This window comes from Panthera onca, chromosome B3 (assembly GCF_046562875.1).
Source record: "Panthera onca isolate mPanOnc1 chromosome B3, mPanOnc1 haplotype 2, whole genome shotgun sequence".
NCBI classification, from domain to species: Eukaryota; Metazoa; Chordata; class Mammalia; order Carnivora; family Felidae; genus Panthera; species Panthera onca.
The window spans coordinates 117,291,739-117,311,367 of NC_138344.1; the positions used below are offsets into that span (position 1 = coordinate 117,291,739).

The 19,629-nt window shown below is 42.3% G+C and overlaps 1 protein-coding gene across 10 annotated transcripts in view; it reads right to left on the reverse strand.

Annotated features, from left to right (window-relative positions):
- DPF3 (double PHD fingers 3) overlaps positions 1 to 19,629 on the reverse strand; it is a 303,761-nt gene that overhangs the window by 147,579 nt on the left and 136,553 nt on the right. For all 10 annotated transcript variants that reach the window (XR_009605553.3, XM_060617356.3, XM_060617353.3 and 7 more), the window contains one exon: positions 7,484 to 7,644. Coding sequence is in view for 9 of the 10 variants with exons in the window: in XM_060617353.3 (XP_060473336.2) it covers positions 7,484 to 7,644 (161 nt within the window). In the remaining variant the exon portion in view is untranslated. The remainder of the gene's footprint in view (positions 1 to 7,483; positions 7,645 to 19,629) is intronic.

Here is a 19,629-nt window from a genome sequence, read left to right on the forward strand (position 1 = left end):
ATGTTATAAACAACTTTGTGCAACCAATTTTGACCAACTTAGCTGAAATGGAAAAAGTCCTTGAAGTTACATACTACCAAGATTCACTCAATATGAAATGAATAACCTGAGTATCTATTAAAGAAATCAAATTTGTAGTTAAAAATGTTCCTACAAAGAAATTGCCAGGCCCAGAGAAATTCACTGGTAAATGCTACAAAACATTTAAGGAAAAAATACCAATTCTGCATAAACTCTTCCAGAAAACTGAAAAGGAAGGAATACTTCCCAACTCATTATAAGAGGTCAACCTCACCCTGAGACCAAACCGGACACAAACACAACAAGGAAAGAAAACTATAGACAAATATTGCTCATAAACATGGATGTAAAACCTCTAATAAAACTTTAGCAAAGTGAATCTGATGATATATAAAAAGGATACTATATCATGACAAAGTGGGGTTTATCCTCAGATTGCAATGTTAGCTTAACATTCAAATATCAATCAACGTAACTCCTCATGTTAACAAACCACAAAAGAAAAATCACATGATCATCTCAATAGACTCAGAAAAATCAGCTAATAAAATCCAACATCAGTTCCTGATCTAAAATTCTCAAGCTAGAAGGAAGTTGCTAATAAAAAGCAACTACAAAATGCCCACAGCTAACATCATATTTAAAAATGAAAAAAATGAATGTTTTTTCCTTAAGATCAGGAATATCATAAGGATGTCCACTCTAACCACTTTTTCTTAATATTACAGTGGCCATTCTACTCAGTGCAACAGATGAGTAAAATAAATAAAAGTCATCCATACTGACAAGAAAAGTTGGGACACCTGGGTGGCTTAGTCAGTTAAGCACCCAACTCTTGACTGTGGCCCAGGTCATGATCTCACTGTTCGTGAGGTTGAGCCCTGTATCGGGCTCTGCACTAACAGCGTAAAGCCTGCTTAGGAGTCTCTCTCCCTCTCTCTGACCCTCTCCCGCTCTCTCTCTCTCTCCCCTTCTCTCTCAAAATAAATAAATAAACTTTAAAAAAAAAGGAAAGAAAAGTTTTCTTTTTCACTAACAACAATCAACTGTAGAAAACGCTGAAATGCTGTAGCATCTACAGAAAGCTATTAGAATAAATGAGTAAAACAAAGTTTGAGGATACAGAATGAAGATATATATTTCTGTATTTCTGTAAACTAATGAAGAATAATGAGAAACTAAATTTTTAAAAAATCCATTTACAATAATATCAAAAATGTTAAGTACTTAGAGATAAATTTGAAAAAAGTGTGAAATATCTGTACACAAAAAACTAAAAATCATCAATGGGAAAAATTAAAGATAACAAATGGAGAGATATTATATTTAGGGATTGGAAGACTCAGTATTGAGAGTTGTTAATTTTCCACAAAATTGATCCATAGATTCCACATAATCCCAATCAAAATCCCAGCAGAGTTTTTGTAAAACTGGACAGACTATAAAATTCATATGGAAATTCAAAGGACTAAAATAGCCAAAATAACTTAGAAAAAGAAAAACAGATTAGAGGACTAACACTACTTGATTTCAAAATGCATTGCAAAAATACAAGAATCAAGACAGTATGATATTAGTGTGAAAACAGATAAACCAATGAAACAAAATTGAACATCCAGAAATAGAACTACATACATGTGAACATTTAATTTTTGACAAAGGTACAAAAGCAATTCAGTTGAGAAAGGCTAATCTTTTCAACAAATTATGCTGGAACAATTGGATTTCTATCTGCAAAAATATAAACTTTAATCTGTACCTCAAACCATATTTTAAAATTAATTCAAAATGGATCATAGACCTAAGTATAAAACCTATAATTATTAAACTTCTAGGAAAAAAAAATACATTACTTGACATTGGATTAAGCAACAATTTCTTACATACAACAACAAAATCTCAATTCATTAAATAACAAATTGATAAATTGGACTTACTCAAAGTATAAAATGTCTGCTCTTTGAAAGACACTATTAAGATAATGAAATAGGGGCACCAGGGTGTCTCAGTCAGTTAAGTGTCAGACTCTCGATTTCAGCTCAGGTCATGATCTCATGGTTTGTGAGTTCAAGCCCCTCATTGGGCTCTGCACTGACAGCATGGAGCCTGCTTTGTATTGTCTCTCCCTCTCTATCCCTCCCCAACTCTTGCTCTCTCTCACTCTCTCTAAAAATAAATAAACTTAAAAAAAAAAAAGATAATGAAAATATAAGCCAAAAACTGGGAGAAAATATTTGCAAAGTATATATCAAATAAACATCTTGAATCTAGAATATATAAAGGACTATCAAAATTTAACAATACAAAAACAATTCCCCTAGAGATCTAATACATATGATGGTGAACATAGACAACAATACTGTATTATAATCACCAAACTTTCTAAGAGACTAGAACTCAATTATTCCAACCACTAAAAAAAGGATTATTATAAATATGATAGAGCCTGTAATTATCACTACAATGGCAATCATATTACGATATATAAATGTATAAATTTAACATGTTGTACACCTTAAATTTCCACAATGACGTATGTCAAATAAATTTCAATTTAAAAAAAAAAAAACAATTTTTAAATGGATAAAAGATTTGAGCATTTTACCAAATAACATATAGAGTCTCATAACATCATGGCCAAAATGTCCAGGAGTCAATCAAAATCATTCATATGAAGAACCAGGAAAATCTCAATTTGAATGAGAAAAAAAAGACAATAGATATCAATGCAAATATTAGAATTATCTGACAAGGATTTTGAAGGAGGCATCATAAACATGTTTCAACAAATAATCACGAATACTTGAAAAAATGAAAAAATACAAAGTCTCAGCAAGGAAATGGAAGATATAAAGAAGAACCAAACAGAAATTGTAAAAGTTCAAAACACAATAAACAACACAACAAATGCAGAGATTAGAAGAAAGAAGTAGTGAACTGGAAGACAGAAACATAAAAATAACCCAATCTGAGCAACAGAGAGAAAAAACAAAAACAAAAACAAAAACAAACAAACAAACAGAAAGACCCAGAGCCTGAGGGACGTATGGGCTATAGCAAAAAATCTAAAATTTGTGTTAGTAGAGTCCCAGAAGGATAAGGGAAAGAGAGTGGGGCTGAACATGTATTCAAAAAAAATAATAGCTGAAATTTTCCTAAAGTTGGCAAAAGATATAAACCTACAGGTTCCAGAAGCTGAGTGAATTCCAAAACAGGTAAACCCAAACAAATCCACATCAAAACATATCAAAATCAGATTTTTGAAAACTAAAGACAAAAAAAAGTCTTGAAAGTAGTGAGAGAGAAATGACACCTCACTTACGAGTGTTTATTTTTGAGAGAGAGACAGCAAGCAAGGAAGGGGCAGAGAGACAGTAGGACAGAGGACCTGAAGCAGGCTCTGTGCTGACAGCAGTAAGCCTGATGTGGGACTCAAACTCATGAACCACAAGATCATGACCTGAACCAAAGTCAGATGCTCAACCAACTGAACCACTCAGGTTCCCCAACACCTCACTTATAAAGGAAAACAATGACAGCAAATGTCTCATCACAAACCTCATCACACACCAAAAAGAGATGCAAAACATTTTTTAATTGCTAAAATAAAAGGATTTATCAACCCAGAACTTTATATCCAGCAAAAATATCCTTTAGGAATGAAGGAAAAAATCTAGGCATTCCCAGAAGAAAGAAAACTTATGAGAAGTTGTTACCAGTAGACCTACTTTAAAAGAATGGCTAAAGAAATACTTAATCAGAAAGAAATTATAAAAGAAGGCATCTTGGAACATCAAGAAGGAAAAAGGAACAATTAAAGAGTAAAAATATGAGTAAATATAATAGACACTTAAGTTTTCTAAGTTAATAGTTTGATAGTTGAAGCAAAAAAAAATTTTTTATTTCAGGTTTTTTTTTTTTTAAATTCTAGTTAGTTAACCTGTAGTATAATATTCGTTTCAGGAGTGAAGCAAAAATTGTAATACTGATATGGTTTTTCAATGTGTGCAGAGGAAATGTTTAAGACATTGTGTTATACATGGGGGAGGGTAAAGGTATTGAAATAATGAGAGGGGCTGGTGAGTATGATTATAAGGGGGTAGTATGAGGGAGAGCTTTGTGGTGATGGAATAGTTTTATATCTTGATTATAGTGGTGGTTCCACAAATCTATATGTGGTAAAATGGCATAGAACTACACACACACATTTTACCAATGTCAACTGTCTGCTTTCCAGATTGTGCTCTGATTACATAAGATGTATCCACTGGGAGAAATTGGGTGGAGGATTTGGGGGATTCCTCTGTACTATGTGTGCAACTTCCTGTGGATCTGTAATTATTTCAAAATAAAAACTAATTTTAAAAATACAAACAAATTATATGAAATTTGAAAAAAATAATACCTAATAAGTGAAAGCAAAATGAAACAAATCCAACTGTGTATTCAGTTAGTGGCACAACCACTCAGAGGAAGTATTTCAAGTGACCTTAAAACACAGTAATTTCACTCTACATCCTTAATAGGCAATGCCCTAAGGACAAAAAGAATTGCAAAAAAATAAAAGAAGAAGAAGAAGAAGAAAAACCTTAAATATGTTCAGTAATTGTATCGTTGGAAGTCTAATTTTATTTGATACTCATATGTATGTGGGGGGCAGGGGGAAGCAAATAAATAATTATGTCAGCATCACTAAGAGCCAGGATTTTTTTAGAGTTGGAGAAAGGAGAGACAATTAAGACAGTTCAGAAAAACTGTGTAAAATTGAATTGAATGGGAAATATAAGTTCATAATGTATTTTCTCTTAAAAAAAAAAAAAGAAATCATATTTCTTAGATCCACTCACTGAAAACTCCTAGAAACAACAACCAACCTAGGAACAATAAGCACCATCAGATTATGGTCTTCAAATAACATTTCCTACAGAAAGGCAACAGGATTTCTTATAGAAATAGCTAATTCCAGGTCTGGGCAGGAAATGTACAAAATAAGCCTAAAACATTTGTCTTAATATTAGGATACCAAGGAAGCCATCAGAAACTACTGGGGTTCTTTCAGAACACCAGCACTGGCCCAAACCCCTATGGGCCAAAGATGGGACAATTTAAGCATCAATAAGAATAATAGCTCCAATGGGTTAAAATGTATCCATGGTGTTTAAATCTGTGAAATCATGATGGCACTCAACAAAATAGTAACTTTATTAATCACTTTTGGTAAATATTAGGGAACCAACTCTTTATTTTGAAAACTGGTGAATACATTATTTACAATAGTCAAATTACGGAAGCAGCCCAAGGGTCCATCCGTAGGTGAATGAGTACAGATGTTGTGGTATATATACACAATGGAATATTATTCAGCCATAAAAAAAGAATGAAATCTTCCCATTTGCAACAACATGGATAGAGCTGGAGAGTATAATGCCAAGCAAAATAAGTTAGTCAGAGAAAGACAAATATCATATGATCTCACTCATGTGAAATTTAAGAAATAAACAAACAAAGAAAAAGAGAGAGAGAGGGAAACCAAAAAACAGAGTCTCAACTATAGAGAACAAACTGATGGTTAGCAAAGGGGAGGTTGGGTGGAAGGGAGAGGGGTGAAATAAGAGATGGAGTTTAGAGTATACTTATAATGATGAAAAATAAAATAAAATAAACTGATAAATAAAGGGGCAAAATTATTTATCCTGCCTGTCATATGTGAACTATACCTCACAATAACCAAAATTTTAATGAGGAGATATTTCACTTTATAGAGGTTACAGAGCTAATAAATGAAAAATTAGTGACAGCCTTGAATTAAATGTCACGTTTTTTGCAGCCCTTAACAGAATAAAGGATCTAGGCAACTACCATCAAGGGCTGCTAACATCAATAAAAGAGAGGTAACTTAGGGTGCCTGGGTGACTCAGTTGCTTAGGCATCGGACTTCAGCTCAGGTCATGATCTCACGGTTCTTGAGTTCGAGCCCTGTGTCAGGCTCTGTGCTGACAGCGCAGAGCCTGGAGCCTGCTTCGGATTCTGTATCTCCCTTTCTCTCTGCCCCTCCCCTGCTCGCTCGCGCTCTCTCTCTCTCTCTCTCTCTCTCTCTCTCTCTCTCAAAAAGAAATAAACATTTTTTAAAAAATTTTTAATAGAAGAGAGATAACCAGATACCATGAGCCTCCTGATGGAAATAACACACCACCACTTAGGAGTTGTTCTTGCCCCAAAAAGCTGAACCTGAATCTGCTCAGGTCTCTAGTCTTAACAACCAATTCCCAAGAATAACACCATGGGGATGCAATCAGAAAATCTGGACTCTGGAAACCCTACAGCGCAAACAACTCAGTTTCTTCCATAAACAACATGCAAGGGGGAGAGAAAGAGAGACAGACAGACAAACACACGCCAAGACCTACAGATTTAAAGAGACTTAAGAAATACCTCAGCCAATTGCAACACAGGATTCCTCTTTGGATTCTGATTTCAACTACCAGGGGGAAATAAATGTTGAACCAATATGTGATTCTGTTAAGGTCTAATTGCTACCTTGGAGCTTTGATAGCCATAGTGGGCATGTCTGCTTATGTCCTTACCATTTAGAGATACATACTGAAAAATTTACAGATGAAATAACATGTTGCCTTGGATTTGCTTCCAAATAACCTAGGGTCAAGGAGGAAAGTGGGAGGTGAGTATAAATGAAACAAGACGGGCCATGAGTTGATCATTGTTGACACTGGGTGATAAATACATGGACATTCATTTTACTATTCTCTCCACTTTTGTACGGGTTTGAAATCTTTCATCATAAAAACTTTCTAAAATAGACCCATAGAGAGCCAGAAAACTGCATTCCTTTGGTTGCCTCCCTAATCTCCACCTGTTGGTCTTTATGGTGTTCTCTGGAGCCTAGAAGACTAGTGTCATGATAATAATGGTAGGAATATCAACGATAATAGCCAGCATTTTGGGAGCACATAGTTACTAGGTGCTGACTCATACATTTTTTTCTGAATATTTCCATGCAATCCTGACAAAATTCTAAAGTGAAAGCTATTATTACTCCCATTTCGCAGGTGTGGAACCTAAGGGAGAGATCTTGGTTTGATGATAAAGCCAAGCCTCAAACCCAGATCTGACTACAGATTTCCAGCTAATAACCACTGAACTACAGAAAGGGCAAAGGATGAGATGGATGCCATGCCCTCAACCTTCCCTTTTGGGGGCTAAATCCTGAGTTGTTTCACTCTGTCCCCCTCCCCCCCACCCCTGCCAACAAGGCTCCATTGCCCCTCCCCTCCATCATCCTTGGGACATGTGTCTAGAGCTATAAATCAGTGGAGTTTCATGAGAGTATCCCAGCCTGCTGTACAGCTTGCCTTTCCCCAGCATCACTGTGGAGATTCCCAATGGCTGGTCCTCCCTCCCTCCAGACTGGAAGCCAGAACATGTCCAGGGTGGCGTGGCTTACCTGGGCCACGGTGCCTCTTCTCCATCCAGATGTAGCAGTTGTTCTGGGCCACACCAGTCTGCGAGTCCAGGAAAGGGAGACGCACGCTGCGCTCCGCGCACAGCCTCGAGTTATAGCTTCGGCAGTGCTCGATGGCCTCCTTGTAGAACTGGTCCCCGAGTCTATCAGGAGGGGAGAGAGACAGAGGAGGAATGAGGCCAGGGAAAACAGAAACACACCCAGAGGATAAGTGATGGTACCCACCTACCTCCCTGGGAAGATTTTGCGTATCTGGAGACCAAGGCAATGAGTACCAAGGGAGGGGAGGAATCCAACTTGGTGTCAGGTCTCAACCAGGTTCTATATCCCATGCCAAAATCACCAGGGAATTTAGAATCCCCTGTAACCAAGAGCCGAGGGCCCCTAGATAAACCACTAGTAAAAGTAACAAGTTCCCACTCCAGGAAGCATGAGGTCCCACCTCTAGAGGTGGTTCTAGAACAATCTTCTACATGAGATCGATCTACCAGGACCTCAGGCTTCTAGAGCCCCCTTATTAAGATCCTACATTAACCACACTTTGTTCTCAGTAATTGCCAGCAAAGGCACTCTATAGAGTGAACCCAAACCCCAAAGCATGGATGCACAGATTTCCATTGCAATCGGAGAGAAACACCCCACATAAACACAGACTAGCAGGACAGAGGAAATATCCCATAAAAGTAAAGCTGTCATGGGGAAAGGAGGCGAAAAGGGGGACGAACCAGTGTTTTAAAACCACACACTTAAAAAATAACTTCTGGGGCGCCTGGGTGGTTCAGTCGGATAGACGTCCGACTTCAGCTCAGGTCATGATCTCATGTTCTGTAAGTTCGAGCCCCGCAACAGGCTCTGTGCTGACAGCTTGGAGCCTGAAGCCTGCTTCAGATTCTGTGTCTCCCTCTCTCTCTTCCCCTCCCATGCTCACTCTCTGTCTCTCTCATTCTTAAAAATAAATAAACATAAAAATTTTTTTTAAATAAATAATAAAGAAAATAAAAAATAAAGAAAATAAAAATAGAAAAATAAAGAAAAAATAACTTCCTAACTGAAAGTAAAGGAAGGATTTATAATAGTTGCGTTTTGAAGTCAAGATAATTCAATCCCTGAAATCTAAAACACAAAGAGAAAGACCTTTCTGGTTTGTTGGAGTGGTGATCTAAGCCCAGCAAATTTTATGTTATTGAATCTTTAGTATCCTTGGACATGTGGTGATGCTGCTAATTTTAAGATAATACCCTTTTCAAAGACCAGAAATATAACATTGGTAAACTGAGCAAAAAAAAAAAAAAAAAAAAAAAAAAATCAGTGAGATCAAATACCTACCAAATCAAAGACAGGCACATGTGGGAGGTTAATAAATGGCTCAAGGAAATACAAATGTAATAACATAACCTGTGCCAGGTAGACTTATATTTCTTTGTGGGGAGGGGAGGGAAAGGCAGGAAGGGGGGAGCCAGAGGGATTACAGGGCCAGAAGGGAGAACCAGGTAGCTCATTTTGAAGCAACATTATGAATGTCCCTTTGTTTTGGTTCTGCATAGATTTGAAGAGGCCAAAATCGGGGTGAGAAAGTCTCTAAGTTGAGAATAGTATATTTCTTTTTTTTTTCTTTTTTTTTTTTTTTTGTTTTTTTTTTTTTTTTTTTTTTTTTTTTTTGGGACAGAGAGAGACAGAGCATGAACGGGGGAGGGGCAGAGAGAGAGGGAGACACAGAATCGGAAAGAGGCTCCAGGCTCCGAGCTGTCAGCCCAGAGCCTGACGCGGGGCTCGAACTCACGGACCGTGAGCTCGTGACCTGGCTGAAGTCGGACGCTTAACCGACTGCGCCACCCAGGCGCCCCGAGAATAGTATATTTCTTAACAAAAATATTTAGGGACTAAAGAAAGCAAAATTTTAGAGGGATTTTTCTATAGTGTTTTTCAAAAAAGTCAGTGGGTCAGAGTCCACCAAGAGTTTAAAGCAAATTTCTTATTCTGGGAAGATACGACCATTGAAGCTTCTGAGGCATCTCTTGGAAATTACTTATTGACATAACTCCTAAAAAAAAAAAGTCCCCTTGCTCCTTTTCCCCCTCTGAACATCTTCAGTTTCACAAGGAAGGCATAATGTGCTCAGAAAGTATCCTAGCAGTTGCAAAACCAAACTGTAATCAAATTATAATAGCCACACAGCTGGAAATGAATTGGGGGGGGGGGGTGGAAGCCCATTAAAATGCTATAAAACAGAACATGAGCTGATGTAATCAAAGATGGTAACAAGGATCATGAGATTGATCAAAAATAAAGAACCATTTCCTACAAAGCGTTCACATCTGTGTCCCCCCAGCTTAAATGCCTCCACTGCTAAGGCGACATAGTCCAGTGCGCCAGAACCTTCACAGGCAGCTCAGCCCAGGTAAGATGACACACAGCCTGTCCAGAGTGTCCTAGATGCTCCAGCTTCTTCATGAAACAGCAACCAACCAACCAGTTGATGAGCAACAGCAATCGGTTAATGAGAACTGACAAGAACACATAACAGAGAGGTGTCCGATGTGAGAAACAGTAATCTGGTTTCCCACGATCTTTTGACAGATGGCCAAAATAGATGTTAACTATCCCAACTCCAAAAATTCTGCTGTAGGAGAAGCCATAAGAAAAAGAAGATGGCACGCTACAACTCATCAGCTGGCGACAGGAAGGTTTCCGTTTTCAAAACAAACTCTGGAAGCCAACAGAAAAGGAAACTGCAGAGGGATCTCAAATTGGACTTTTCCCGATACGCTCATTACTGGCTTCCGACAACTCCAACCCCAAAGAGAGGAACAAGGAAATGAAGTTGCTGGAAGGGAAAGTGAGTTTGGCCAAGTCCGTGCCCCACACCAAATGGAACGAGAAAGTCAAACAAAGTGGTGCGCTGGGTGAAAATTAATTTCATCTTAAATATTTTCCACTTTCCGTAACATGCAATGCTATTAGTAACAGGCATGCTGGGGGGGAATGTGTATTTTTAAATGTAATCTTGGTGTGAACGATACCTCTCTTATGTAAACAGAAAAAAAAAAAAACCTTCTTCGGACTGGAACAACTGTATTACAGGCTGGACCTGAAAAAATGTGACATCTAACACCCTCTCTGCCGCTGTCTCCAGGGAACTCACTTTTAAACAGTCCAGGCATTGGCAGAGATTTGGAAACAAAAGTTTAAAGCCTTTTTCAAGATGTGGGAGGAGAAGAGAGACTTCAACCTTTTTGATAAATTCAAGCAGTGCCTCTCCAAAAGTTAATTAGCCAAAATCTTCACAGGGCTCGTTCTGCTCTCTAGAAGAAAATCGATGGCCAGGTCTCCCTAACCCGTGGAAAGCAATTTAAACAGGAGAGAGGACAAATGTCCTTTTCAATATGGGATTTCTTTAAAAAAAAAAAAAAATCCCTCGATGATAGGATCCCAGGGGTGACATTTGCATTCAAGTTGTGAGGGGCAGAGGGAGCAGGGAAAGGCTGGCAGGGAATGACTCATTTTGTGGAGCGTGCCCCAGGCTGGGTCAGGCACAGCCCAGCCTCAGCCATCACCTGTCTGCATCAAACCAAGGGGGCTGGATTGCCACGGGATGATAGATGTCTTGGGCTGGAAGAAGCTGGCACAAGGCAGAATAGAATGATGTTCTCATCAACAGCCTACTTCGGGCTACCCAAGGCCGCAATCAGACGCAGGAAAGGCAAGAGGAACAAATTGCTAGGCTCTCCGCCAGAGCAGGAGCCCCCCATGGCCTATGGCTTGAAGGAGTGCTGACTGCCCAGTTCTGGGGGCCGCTGGGAGGGGGGAGATCCCTTAGCGATCACATCTGGAGTGAGGGAGCTTCAGCTCTCAGAGCTTTCCAGTGACCCTCCTTGAGCATATCTGTGGAAAACCGGATTCCAGGGAACCAATCAGGATTCAGAGGGGTCAAAATAAGACTTCTCCAAAATAACTGTCAACCAGGCTCCAAGTGTGATTTTCAGAGCCCATCACAGACCCTCTGCTCCTTTTCTTCCTCATGCCTCCACCTTTGTCTCTCTCTCTCAAGACCGTACCCGTTCTCTTAGATTCCGTGTCCACTGTCCTGAGCTGACTCCTAAGTCCAACCGTCCAACTCAGACACCTGGGGCCCCTCCCTCTTCACTGTCCCTCTGCTCCTGTGTTCTGACCCAAGAACTGGTGTCCTGTCATACCCCAAACACGTGTCCAAAAGCACATTCCTCATCTCCTGCCAGAAGCCTGCTCCCTCCCCAGAGTCGCCATTCTTCTGGGTTGGGAGGGTGTGTGGGGAGACGGCAGTGAGAGAACACTGCTCTTCTCTCCCTAGCAAGGTGTCCTTGGCCTTCCCCTTTCCTTCATCCCATCTGGCACTGGGTTCTTGCATTTCTCAGGGTGTCACCCTTCTTTCCATCCCCGATGCCGTCCACCAGTCCCCTTTGACAGTAAAAACAGGACCTTGGCCCATCATTGCTATTTGTGCACATAAACAGAGATAAGCAGAGATAACAAGAAGCCCTAGCCTGTGGCAGGATTTCTGGCCCCTCCTTCCCCCCACCGGCCCCTCCTGTTCTCTGTGGGCACCTGGACTTCCTGCTGTCTCACCCAGCTGCCCACACTGCCACCACCACCCACAAATACACTTTAAGACGCATCTACACCGATAGGCTAACTTCCTCCTGTTTGCATTTAAATCTATTTAACTCTAACTGCACCGCAGAAAGCCGGTTCCCATTTACATAGCATTTTATAACTAGCAAGCAGGGGGCAATATTTGGCAAGGTGGAGGAACCTTTTCATTTTCCTCAGAGTTAGTTACACTCTTCCTAAAGCTGCCCTTCAAAGAAAGCCAGGGTTAGGGTTTACTGCGGACTGAACTGTTTCCCCTGAAATCTATGTGTTGAAGCCCTAACACCCACCCCCCCTCCACACACACACACACACACACACACACACACACACACACACAGTGTTCTAGTATCTGGATACAGGGCCTTGGGGAGGTAATTAGGTCGTGAGGACAGCGTCCTCATGATAGGATTAGTGCCCCTATATAAGAAGGGACAGGAGAAAGACCTCTCTCTTCCTCTTTCTCTCTCTGCCATGTGAGCACGCAGCAAGAATACACCCTTATCTCAGACTTCCCGGCCTCCAGAACTGTGGAAAATAACTATCTGTTGTTTAAGCCACTCAGTCTATGGCATCCTGCTCTAGCAGCCCAAGCTAAGGCAGTGTTTCTGATATTTAAAAGAGGAAAGGCCTGGAACCCCTGGGGGGCTCAGTCAGTTAAGCGTCCGACTTCGGCTCAGGTCATTGATCCCACGGTTCACGAGTTTGAGCCCCAGGTCAGGTTCTGTGCAGACAGCTCAGAACCTGGAACCTGTTTCAGATTCTGTGTCTCCCTCTCTCTCTGCCCCTCCCCCACTTGCGCTCTGTCTCTGTCTCTCAAAAATGAATAAACGTTAAAAAAAAAAAAACAAACAACTAATAAAATAAAATAGGAAAGGCCTGCAGAGAGTGGTGAGAGCAAGATTTCAGTCCTCTTCTTCCCTCATTCTGCCCTCTCCCAACAAAGATGGCAATAATAATACTATTCATAACGTTAGTTTCAATTCCATTCAATGTTTAATATTTGTCTTCTTTACAAGACTGTAAAGTCTCTGAGGGCAGAGACCATCTGCGGGGCCACTGCACGTAGCCACCTGCCCAGGGGCACCATTCATGTAAACTTCAGTGTGAACGGCACCCCCTGGGGCAGTGTAACCCGGTAACCCTGCAAGCCCGCTGTTTTCCTGACTTATCCCCAGTGTCCAGCACAGAGCCCAGCACACAGATGAATTGCTTTCAACAACAACTCATATACCTATGGTAGATGTTTATATCTTCAGTCTTCAGAGTTTGTTGCACGTATACGTTGGTGATTTCGATTGCATGGCTGTCTACTCACAACTTCCAAAAAATGTTGAGAGAATGTCTGCAACCACTCCCATTGAGTCATCGTCCCTGGGCTCCTGGGCCATTGCAGCAGCCCCCGACTATAATCACTGCAGCTCTTCTCCCACCCGTCCTGACAAAAAGGGATATCCCTGGAGCTCAGTTTTTTGTCTTGCATTCCTCAGGATGGAAGCCAAAATGGCTCCCACTGGTGCCCAAACTCCTCTGGAGGATGACAGGGCCCTTGGAGAGCCGAGGGATTGGAGTGGAACAGAAAGAACAGAGACTTGGAATCAGGCAGATCTGAATCCAGCTCCATGGCTGACTGGCTACAACCTCAGACCAAGTCAGTTACCCTCCCCAAGCCTCAGCTCTACTTAACCACAACGCCTACTTCAGGTCTGTGAGAGAACTAAATGACAGAAAACGTCTGACGCACAGAGGGAAATGCCTTTCATCAATGGTGGTTCCCTTCTCCTTCCCCCAAAGAGCAGCATCTTCTGCCCCTGTGTGACACACCATCTTCTTCAGCCGGCTGATGCCCTCCACACGACATACACACGCCACACTCACTGCTGCAGTGTCTTTGAGGCTGGCAAGTGCCAACCCAAGCCTCTGTCCCAAAACCTCAGGCAACCAGGAGAGCTGAGTAGCCATTGCATGATGACCCCAGCAGTCCAAAGCCTACCCAAGAACAGAAACAGCGCCTGACTCATTTGCTGCTCTATCCCCAAGCCCAACACAGAGCTTGCCATGTTGGGTTGAATGATGAATGAATGAATGAATGAATCCTCACCTGACCTTCTTGTATATATGAATCAGACAGCCCTACCCCTGGACCCCAACAAAATACTTTACTCAGGTCTTTCCTCCCACCTATAATTCTTGTCTCTTGCCCCTAGCCTGGCTAATCTTAATCTGTTCAAGGGCTGGCTGAAGGCCTGCCTCTTCCAGGAAGCCTCCCCAGTGACCCCTGCCAACAGTGTTTGCTGTCTGCCCTCTCAGGGCTCCCTGAGTCTCAGCCATGTTTGGCCAGTCCGTACCATCCCCCTTATGTCTCTCCACCCAACTAGATCATAAGACTCTTGAAGACAGGAACTAAGAGTTATATATTTCCATGTTACCCAACCAAGCACAGTACTGGGACTGCAGAAGCGTGTGATAAGCCTTGACTGAAATGTCAGGCCATCCTTGGGAATACAAGCTGGTGCAGCCTCCCTACGACCCAGCAATTGCACTACTAGGCATTTATCCAAGGGATACAGGTGTGCTGTTTTGAAGGGACACATGCACCCCCATGTTTATAACAGCACTATCAACAACAGCCAAAGTATGGAAAGAGCCCAAATGTCCATCCACGGATGAATGGATAAAGAAGATGTGGTATATTATATATATATATATATATATATATATATATATATATATATATACACACACACACGTTATATATATACATATATATATATATATATATATATATATATACACACACACACACACACACAATGGAGTATTATTGTAATGTGTGTGTGTGTGTGTGTGTGTGTGTGTATGTATATACACACAATGGAGTATTACTTGGCAATCAAAAAGAATGAAATCTTGCCATTTGCAACTACGTGGATGGAACTGGAGGGTATTATGCTAAGTGAAATTAGTCAAAGACAAAAATCATATGACTTCACTCATATGAGGACTTTAAGTGCCAAAACAGATGAACATAAGGGAAGGGAAACAAAACTAATATAAAAACAGGGAGGGGGACAAAACAGAAGAGACTCATAAATATGGAGAACAAACTGAGGATTACAGGAGGGTTTATGGGAGGGGGAATGGGCTAAATGGGTAAGGGCACTAAGGAATCTACTCCTGAAATCATTGTTGCACTATATGCTAACTAATTTGGATGTACATTTTTTAAAAATAAAAAATAAGATTAAAAAAAAAAAGAAATGTCAGGCCATCCTAATGGAAGCTTCACAGCTGAGAGATACTTGGGACATTCTTTCTCCATATGCAAATGAGGTGAGCCTGAAGTTATCTGGCTTCTCCAGAGCCCAGGCTTAGGCAACTGAAAACAGATATCCTACAGGTTCAAATCTTACTGAATTTTCCCATTCATCTCATGAAAAGAAAAAATCACCTCAGCTCTCAAGATTTTCATTTCTCCATCTATGATATTCACGCCTCTCTGCAAGACAAAGAACTCATCTCCCCCTTCTCTGAACTTCACAAGCTCCCTGAACACTGGGCTGTCAACAGACCACCCCAAGAGGATGAACTCTTCCTCGGCTGGTGCAGGAAATGAGCCTTTGGTGCTTATCAAGAATGCCATCACCTCACTCTCCAGAAGAATCTTCTAGGGAGTGGCTTTCAAACTTTGGTTTGTGTCAGAACTAGTGGGGGTGGGGGAGGCTGTGAAATCCTGATTCTGGAGGTCTGGCATGTGATCCAGACATCCGTATTTTTGACAGACACCCCCCCCCCTTCCGGTGATTCTGAGAAATATGAGACTCACTGGCCTAATGATGGCTCACCAACCTCCAAAGCAAAGGGAAGAACAAGAGAGCCTTGTGATGTTCTTTGGCCATGTTCTAAGGGCAGAGCAGGAGAGCCCAGTTAACTGACTTTAACTCAGCTGGGTTTGCTCCTGAAATTTTTTCTCTGGCAGCTGGTGTGGATCAACCCAGCAGCACTGCCCTGTTGCAGGCTAGTCCCACAGAAGCCCTCATCCCTAACAAAACAACCGTGAGGCCTGCTTTAAGGCAAATGTATGGAGAAGATCCTGACATTCTCTGAGTGGTCACTCTAGCAATAACTCTGACCTTCAACACATCGCCGGAAAGGCACCTTGGGGGCCAGGGTATTGCTTCACGAAAGCCAAGTCAGATGAAGAATTTGAACCCTGAAACTCCTCTCATGACTTAACTGCCATGCAGTCTGATGTTCAGGCCTGCTAGACCCAATAAATCCCTTTTCCGGCATCTACTCCGGTGAAGACTTTTCAGGGACTTATTATGCAAAGCTGCCTAAGCAAGACGGAATTTATATTGAACCTGGCCATGATTTCCGAGCTGCCACTGGGTGTTCTGATGACATACACAACTCAGGGTCGAAGTCAAGGGGCCGCCAAGGACAAGAGACTGGAGACAGGAGGGAAAAAGGATGATTCCTTCCAGTAAATAATGGGGGTGTGGGGGGCGGGGGGGTTGGTCAGGAAAGGGGGATGCTCCGGGGAGGAAGAAGACTGTAGCTTTTCTTGTATCCAAGGTTTGCCTTTCAAATGGCAGCCAGACATGACAAAATAAATCTCTCCTCTGGAGGCTAAAGTATGTGTAGAATGCAACCAACTTTCAAAAGTGGGGGAAAAAAAAAGAGAGAGAGACTGTTTTATCTTAGGGTGAAGCACACCTAGAAAGAAAACACACACACATCACAGACACTTCATTGGTTGAGAACGGATTTTTAGTTTCCCTGGTTCATAGACTGAGTCCTCTCTGAAACCCCAGCTATGAGCTGGGCACCAATATGTTGTCCCCTGGGTGTGCCTGCCTGTAGAAGCAGACCATTGATTAGAGACAATTCTTGGACAAACACATCCTCAACCCCATCTTCGCTGCTGGAAAACAAGGGCCTCAAGATTGCCCTCCCTGATAAAAAGAATATTGGCCTGGCATTTAAAACACAGCCACAAAGAACACATCCTCTGTAGTCAATTCTCAACGCAGCAGTCCAAGTGATCTTTTTAAAATGGAAATCAGATCCTGACATTCTCCTCCTTAAATCCCCCCAATGGCTTTCACCGCACTCAAAATAAAATCCAAACTCCTTCCCGTAGCTCTAGGCCCCCAGACCGTCTGGCTATGCCCACCTTTCCTACTTCCCCTGTCTCCTGCCCCCCTTACCTACTCAACCTCATCCTCACTACACTTCTCTATGTCCCTCTAATATGCCAGAATCATCTCACCTCAGGACCTTTGCATATGCTATTCCCTCTTTCTGGTATACAGTTCCCCCAGGTCTTCTCATGGCTGGCTTCTCCTCAGAAGAGTCTTCTTTGACCCACCCTAAGGCAGCCCACCTTACTCCACTCCTGCCCCAGTCCTTGCTATGTCTCGTTCTATTTTGGTTTATTTTTGTTTTGTTTTGTTTTTTCCATCATACCACTATCAAACTTTTTCTGTTTTTTCTTTGCCTGCTGATTGTCTCTACATTATGAATTCCATGAGAGCAGGGTCGTTATTTCTCTTGTCTACCACTCTCTGAACCTAACACAGGATCTGGCACATAGGGAATCGCTCGACATATAACACCAAACAAAGTAAGTGAAAGATCCAGGCTACCTGCAACAGACAACTTGAATGGTATGGAAGACAGGCCTTCCAGAGCACAAGAAGGTCAGTCCTAGGGGGAGGCCCCCAGCACAGGGAATGAGAGTGACACCACCCACGACCTTCTCACTTCTGATCCTCCCTGCCCAACACAGTCATCAGTGGCTTAGGGGCCCATTCTGCTGATCGTGCTTGAATCTTGCTCATGACCCAACAATGCCACCTGCACACTATCAAACCTGGAGAGAAGTGTGGCCAAGAGGCTAAATGATGCCCTTCATGACATCAGTCCTTCTTTTCCGTGCCCAAAAAGAACATTCTAGGCCTCATGCTGGCACTGTAAACTAGCAGTGCCAGAAGATGGTCCCCAAAGTACCTACTCCAGTTTCCTGAAAGGACGTGTCTCTAAATTAACCTCCTCTGCATGTTCTTTCCCAGAGAACTGATCCATGTCTCTTTCCAGAGCCCCGAGCCTATGGGTAGTGGCAGGGACAGGAGCAGGATGGGGGGTGGGGAAGCACTGCTTGACGGGAAATCAATGGGAACTTGAAGGTCATCCGGAGGGCGCTGTCTCCCCATCATGCACCTGCTGGGATGGGATTTGTGGTCCTGACCTCGCTTGGGGGCCTCTGCCCTCCTGTCAGAGTTGGTTAAAATCAGCCGGCAGAAGCAAACGCCCTGCAGACCAAATGATCTCCAGGCCGCCCTTCTAAGGGACATCAAGCCAAACAAAGAAGCACTGAGTCTCATTTAACCTGCCACAAGGTTGAGAGTCACCCCAATTTCTCCTGGTGGCCCTCTGAGAAAACTGCCTCAGGCCTGCTGGTTTTTGAGCCACACGCTTGTAAACCTTTTAACAAGGACAGAACAAAGCCAGGTTGACCAAGAGGCTGGTCATGTTGCCAAATTTAAGTCCTCTGGTAGAAAAGACTGAAATATTCTGGGAAACTAACAAAACCAAAACCAAAAGGTAAGTCACCCTAGAAATACCTAAAGCTGCCCTCATACCCTCCACATCCTGGGATAAGAACAAAAGATACCAGAACCTCCGTACTGCTGAAGGGAAGTCTATTTTTCTTCCCAGCCCACCAATATAAGGGGATGTGGCTGTATTTAAAATCTGACCCTCCTTTCCTCGTGGAGCTATTTCCAAGTTCCCTCCCTCCCTCCCCGCACCTTCCCCCCTTCCCTGTCTTCTTTCCCCAATCCTTCCACCTCACCGAGAGTCACTTGACATACAGATCAGCCCACATCTCCAATCCAAAAGTTGAAGAAGAGTCGAATATCAAAATGAGGAAGAAACATCCTCGACATATTTATAGAAGGGTGACAAGATGGTGATAACAAAAATAACAGTGGCCTGGCTGCCATTTATTGAGCATTTACTATGTGTGCCAGGTACTGTTCTAAGCACCTGACAGATGATCTCGTTTCGTCCCCACACAACCCCCTCTGATTATTCCCCCTGATTTCACAGATTAGGAAACTGAGGCACAGAGCGTTTTCAGTGATCTGCCTAGGGTGTTCGGGGCTGCTGCAAAGACATAAGCCCAGGCAATTTCAGTCCAGAACCCTGTTCTCGGCCACGACCCCAGCAGCCTCTCATGGCAACTGCTGCCCCTTCACCAAGATTGAGCCTCCAGAACTGGAATAGCCTAAACGACACTTACTTTTTTGGAGGCACCAGGTTTCTCTAAGAGCATCACCAAATTTGCTAGGCAGCCTTAGCCATTTTTCTTTTTTTGTGCCTCGGTTTCCCAAACTGCCAAACAGTTCCAGAAGCACTGTTAGTTACAGAGCCTGTCACAGAGCCACCTCTTAGTAACTCAAGAAGTAGGTTGGTTATGGAGCTGCCTGAAAAGA